Source organism: Octodon degus, unplaced genomic scaffold (assembly GCF_000260255.1).
Source record: "Octodon degus isolate 3935 unplaced genomic scaffold, OctDeg1.0 scaffold00016, whole genome shotgun sequence".
Lineage (NCBI taxonomy): Eukaryota > Metazoa > Chordata > Mammalia > Rodentia > Octodontidae > Octodon > Octodon degus.
In genome coordinates this window covers 18,011,935-18,018,698 of record NW_004524592.1, presented here as the reverse complement: position 1 = coordinate 18,018,698, position 6,764 = coordinate 18,011,935, and the positions used below count along the sequence as shown (strand labels likewise).

Sequence of the window (6,764 nt, the reverse complement as noted above, 5' to 3'; positions counted from 1 at the left end):
CTTATTCCACTGAGCCATCTCCCCTGCCCCATCTTTCCTATCTTATTCCTTTCTTTTTTTTTTTTTTTCAGTCCAGGGGATTGAACTCAGGACCTTGTGCTTGCCAGGGAGGCACTTATGCTGCTGAGCTATCTCCCCAGCTTCTGTAAAACAAACAAACAAACAAACAAACAAACAAAGTACAGGATGAATAGGGCTGGGGAGATGGCTCAGCAGAATAAGCACTTGCCTGGCAAGCACAGGGTCCTGAGTTCAATCCCCAGTACAAAAAAAAAAAAAAAAGAATAAACTAAAAAAAAAAGAATAAACTGAGTAGCTCAGTGGAAAGCACTTGCTTAGCAGGCATGAGGTCCTGGGTTCAATCCCTAGGTATAGTCCCTAGCTTTCCCTAGAAGAAAACTAAAACAGGGCCAGGGAGATAAGATAGCTCAGTGGAATAAGCGCTATATATAAAAATAATAAATTAAAAACTAAAACCACCTACTTTTCCATTTATTTTCCCTTTATCAAAAGAGATGTCTTGAGCTGCTCAGATAGCTCAGCAGACTAAAGCACCTGCTTAGGCAGAGCATCTCTGTAGTGACACCCTGTAGACTCTGAACTAAAATACATTAAAAAAAAAAAAAAGATTTCTTATTCTGAGAATGAAAGCTGCTATGAAAATAACAAGTTAGGGCTGGTGAGATGGCTCAGTGGTCTAAGGCACCTACTTAGAACAAGCTAAGCCAAGCAAGGCACAGGGACCTCGGTTCAATCCCCCAGCACCACATGCCAGCCCGCCTGCCCCCTGGTGGGCTGAGCTGGCCACATACAAATAAATAAATAAATAAATATTTAAAAAAAAAAAAAAAAAGAAAGAAAATAACAAGTTAAAAAGTATTATTCAAACTTTTGAACAAATGGACTTAGTAGATGTCTCCAGAGCATTTCGTCCCACAACATCAGAATACATTCTTCTCAGCAGTACACAGCACATGCACTAAAACAGACTACATACAAGCTCACAAACATATGAAGTTTCTGAATGCAAAGGAACTGCAATTAGCCTATGTATATCAGACCACAGTGCAATGAAATTAGAAATGAACGGCAAAAGAAACCACAAAAACTTCATAAACACATGAAAATTAAATAACACCCTCATGAAAACCAGTTGGTCACAGATGAAATTAAACAAGAAATTAGACAGTATCTACAGTTAAACAATAATGCCAATACAACATACTAGAATTTTTGGGACACAATGACAGCAGCCCTACACAGGAAATTTATAGCAGCGAATACCCATATAAAGAAAACAGAGGGGCGTGGCACTAGCTCAGGCCTTTAAGTGGCTGCTTCCACAAAGCACTCAGCCTCAGGTTGCTGGAGTTCGAACCTCACAACTCTCCCGCTGGCCAAAAGTGCCCTGAAGCCATTCGAGGAACAAAAAAAAAGAAAACAGAGTGAGCTCAAATAAATAATTTAATATTCAACCTTACACTTCTAGGAAAAGAAGTCAAGCTCAGAGCTCACAAGAGGGAGGAAATTATAAAGTTCAGAGTAGAAACTAATGCATACAGACTAAGAAAACAATACAATCAATGAATCAAAGAGTTGGTTCTTTGAAAGACTAAATAAAATTGACAAATCTTACCAAAAAAAGAAAGAAAAAATGGAAGGAAGAGAGTCTCATCCACACATTTAGGAATGAAAAGGCTGAAATCACAATGGATCCTGAAGAAATCCAGAAGATCCCCTATACCTACACTCCAATAAGATGAAAATGAAGAAGGAATGAACAGATTCCGGATACATATGAATTACCAAAGATGAAATCAAGAAGATATAAAAATTCTAAATAAACCATTATCAGTCAATGAAATTGAAAATGTGATCAGAAACTTACCAACAAAGAAAAGGCCAGGTCCTGACAAATTCACTACTAAATTCCATAAGAAATTTATTTATTTATTTATTTATTTATTTATTTATTTATATTTAGTACATGGTTTACAGGGTCTCACTACATAGACCCTGTAGATTGAACTCATAGTGAATCTCCTGTTTTCAGCCTCCCAAACACTGGGATTACAGGCATACACCATCACACCTAGTCTCAATCGCTGTTTCAGCACGCCCCGGGGACAGGACCGGCATGGCAAGCCAGGGATCCAACCCTGGCCACTGCGCTCTGCCTAAGCAGGTGCTTTAGTCCACTGAGCTATCTGGCGAGCCCCTTCATGAGAAATTTAGAGAACTAATACCATTACTTCTCAACCTCTTTAATGAAACTGAAAGGGAAGCAGTACTCCCAAATTCATTCCTGGAAGCAAGCATAAAACTGATACTAAAACTAGAGAAAGACCCAACTAAGAAAGAGAACTATAGGCCAGTCTCCCTAATGAATACAGATGCAATAATCCTCAGTAAGACACTCGCAAACAGAACATTTGCAACAAATCATCAAGAAGATTCATCCCAGAAATGCAGGGATAGTTCAATATAAGCAATTCAATAAATGTAATACATCATATAAACAGAGCAAAGGACAAAAATCATATGATCATCTCAACAGATGCAGAAAAAGCTTTTGACAAATTCCAACATCCATTCATAATAAAAACGTTACAGAAAATTAGAATAGAAGGTTTTTATCTCAATCTGACAAAAAGCCCTCTCGAACAAACTGATAAAAGCTATCTATGACAAACCAACAGCCAACATAACACTAAATGGACAAAAACTAAAAGCTTTCCCTCTGAAATCAGGAACAAGAAAAGGATGTCCACTGTCACCACTCTTACTCCTTATAGTTCTGGAGAGTTTAGCCAGGGCAATTAGATAAGAGAGAGAAATAAAAGGAATAAGTATAGAAAAGGAAAAAGTTAAATAACCATTATTCGGGGCTGGTGAGATGGCTCAGTGGTCTAAAGCACCAACTCAGAACAAGCTTAGCAAAGCACAGGGACCCCGGTTCAATCCACATACCAGCCAGCCCCGCCCCCTGGTGGGCTGAGCTGGCCACACACACACACACACACACACACAAACACACAAATAAATAAATAACCATTATTCATGAATGATATAATACTCTACAAAGAAGACCCCAATAATTCTACCAACAGATCGCTAGACTAGTCAACACTCAAAACCAATACCCTTCCTGTACACATAAAATGTATTTTTTCTAATTCACTGGAGAAACACTGTGCACTGGACAAGTTGAAATCTAGCCGGAAAAAACTCCACACAACACCTGTATATTTCTTTCCTTTTCCATGTGCATGCACTCAACAGTATAATATTTTAAAATAAAATTCATCTGCATCTTGTACAGCAATTAACCACTAGGAAGAATGTATGCAATGTGTTAATTATTGAAACTGTCCTACCAATTTGGTTTGAAACTGTCTCATTGCTATTTGTTTCTCAATAAAATTATGGAAAAAAAAGAAAAATAAATAAAATTCAATTAATGATCGATTTTCTGCTCTGTAACTTTGTTTTTTTAATCTTTTATTTATTTATTTACTTGGTATAGCATCTCCCTATGCAGCTCAGACTCATAGTGATCCTCCTGTCTTAGCCTCCCCAGCACTGGGATTATAGGCATGCACCACCACGCCTGGTTTTGATGGCCGGCATTGCATGCCTGGGGTTCTAGGGGCGGCAAGGCATCAGTACTGGGGATCAAACTCAGGTCCTTGTGCTTGCCAGGCAGGTGCTTAGACTGGCAAGCTACCTCCCCAGCCCTAGTTACAGAACTTTATACCAAGAACATCATAGGCCTATGCAGTCATCTTATCAAGTAATCTTAAATTAATACAATTTGGCTGTAGTAGATTCATTATCTGGTTACGCTATTACTTATGAGTGCTTGCTTTGACAATTAAATTTTCTTTTATTTGTTTGTTAGGACAGAGTCTAGCTCTATAACCCAGGCTGGCCTCAGCCTCCCAAGTGCTGGAATTATAGGGATGTACCACCACACCTGGCTGACAACCAAATTTATTTCTTATTTATCTTTATTTATGTATTTGGTATAGGGTCTCACTACAGAGCTCAGACTCGTAGTGATCCTCCTGTCTCAGCCTCCCCAACACTGGGATTATAGGCATATGCCACCACGCCTGGTCTCAGGGGCTGGCACAGTGTAGGGATCAGCACAGCATGCAGTACCAGGGATCAAACCCAGGTCATTGTACTTGCCAGGCAGACACTTAGATCGCTGAGCTATCTCCCCAGCCTGACAAACAAATTTAAAGTCAACTTATCTATCAAGAAATGAGGAAGGCAATGTGTGAGCTACGAAAACAGCACAGTGTTGTTATAGTGTGAAGCACAGGCTCACAGTGTATGGCTAACAGACAGCACGATTCCAAGTGTAATCTGACCTGAGTTGTCGGCAACCGGTCACTCAGCGGGCTGCTGCTTCCTCCTCAGGCCTGTGAATCACTCAAGGTGAGGGTTGCGTGCAGACCGGCTGCAACCTTCCCTTGTTTTTAGATTTCCAACCCTGGAGTCTGTCTGCAGTCCATAAATTCACTGTGGGGAGCAGGGGAGTTGGTGCCTGCACCTAACCCACCTCAGCTCTTTTCTCCACACTTCTCGCTGCACTGGTCAGTCTCTCTTGGGGGTAACACTCTAACATGGGCACAGCACTCCTATCAATTCCAAGAGGACATAAATGTTTCTTTTCTATGTCTCTGTCCACTACTATGTAATAAGCTCTTTTTTATTATTGGTTTTGGAGGGGTTCTTTTGGGGCTTTGAGATGGGGTCTCACTGTGTAGTCCTGACTGGCCTTGAACTCAGTATGTATCCCAGACTGCCTTTGAATCTACGTCAGTCCTCCTGCCTCAGCCTCGTGAGTACTAGAGATTACAAGCAATTCTTTGCTTTATTGTGGTCCTGGGGTTTTGAGCCAGGGATTCATGCATGCTAGGCCAGAGCCCTTCTGACCAAGCTACACCCCAGCCTAGAAGAAACCTGAAGGCTGATCTGCACTCTTTTGTGGCCTAGTGTACACATCATTCTTTTCATAAAAGGTGAGCATTTCTCCCATATCAGCTATCAAGGCCTCAGATAGAAAGGTGCTAGCTCTCTTCTGCTTCAGTCTAGGATTGGGTGCGTGCTCTCACCTCCTACCCTAACCATGGCTTCTCACAAGACTTTCAGAATCAAACAATTCTTGGCCAAGAAGCAAAAGCAGAATTGCCCCAATCCTCAGTGGATTCATATGAAGAGAAGTACAACTCCAAGAGGAGACACAGGAGGAGGACCAATCTAGGACTATAAGGAGTTGCACCTGAGCTGCAACACTTTTACCCTCTGAGAGATCACAAGACGATGTCCTCTTTTAATCATGGTCAAGACAATACTGAATAAAGTTTTTAAAATAACCATTACCTGGACAGTGGAATACGCTTAATCAGGAATCTTTTTTTCTGTGATCAGAACTATTTTTTAAAATTTATTTTTTTTTTTTAAATATTTATTTATTTATTTAGTGTGTGTGTGGCCAGCTCAGCCCACCAGGGGGCGGGCCTGGCTGGCATGTGGTGCTGGGGATTGAACCGTGGTCCCTGTGTTTTGCTTAGCTTAGCTTGTTCTAAGTAGGTGCTTTAGACCACTGAACCATCTCACCAGCCCTTAAAATTTATTTATTTTATTATCTTTTTAATTTTATTTATGTGTGTGTGTGTGTGTGTGTGTGTGTGTGGCCAGCTCAGCCAACCAGGGGGCGGGGCTGGCTGGCATGTGGTGCTGGGGGATTGAACTGCGGTCCCTGTGTTTTGCTAAGCTTGTTCTAAGTAGGTGCTTTAGACCACTGATCCATCTCATCAGCCCGATCAGAACTATTGAATCAATAAGTTTTTGGGGTTTTTTTGGTTGGTTGGTTGGTTGGCTTTTTTTTTTCTTTTTTTTTGGCAGAATCAGAGATTGAACTCAGATTCTTGTGCTTAAAAGGAAGCACTGATTCTACTGAGCCATCTCCCCAGCCCAAATTTTTGAAACCTTAAAAAAAAAAAAAAAGAAAAGAAAGACACTAACTCAGCCTCCCAATCCAGTCCACCACATTAACCATGCCCACACTAGTCCCGGGCGAGGGGTGAGGTACCCGTACCTTATTCGGCCCCTCCTTCTTAGCCATGATCAGGGTCGCAGGCTGCCTGTGGTGGCAGCACAGCAAGCTACTTTCTGTGTTCTTTGGTATCTCTTCTTTGGAGGATGTGTAAAATTTTATGTCAACCTTCGAAAGAGCTCTGTGCAGCCGCTGTGCCAATCCAAACAGCAGTATGTTCAGATGTTCTATAAAAGAGACAGAGCTGAAATGAAATACAAAACAATTCTAGTTTTACCACATATGAGCTCTTTACTGGCCAATTTTGAAAACAGTCTTTTAACGGAGTCAATTAGAACACACCACTAAGCCCTTTTTTAAAAGGTGAGTTCTAGACCCAGTCCTAGCCCAGGTCTGGTGAGTGTGTGGAGAGCTTCCTGCTACCCTGCACCGGAGGGATCAGTCCTAGCCCAGGCACAGCGTGGGCCGGACCCTCTTCCACCCCCTCAGGCCGCGCCCAACCACTCCGCCCTACCTCCCCCACCCCTCCCGCTGAGTAGGAATTTCTGCCGACTTCCGGGAACCCCCAGACCCATTCTAGTCAGGTCCGGTGAGTGTGTGGAGAGCTTCCTGCTACACTGCGCCGGCGGGACCAATCCCAGCCCAGGCGTAGAATGGGCCAGACCCTCTCCCACCCCCTTGGGCTGCCCCCCCC

General features: G+C 42.2%; 1 protein-coding gene across 1 annotated transcript in view; it reads right to left on the bottom strand.

Annotated features, from left to right (window-relative positions):
• Zgrf1 (zinc finger GRF-type containing 1) overlaps positions 1-6,764 on the bottom strand; it is a gene marked incomplete at its 5' end in the record, with an annotated part of 95,048 nt that overhangs the window by 45,270 nt on the left and 43,014 nt on the right. The window contains one exon of the mRNA XM_023710167.1: positions 6,113-6,297. Coding sequence (XP_023565935.1) covers positions 6,113-6,297 — 185 coding nt within the window. The remainder of the gene's footprint in view (positions 1-6,112; positions 6,298-6,764) is intronic.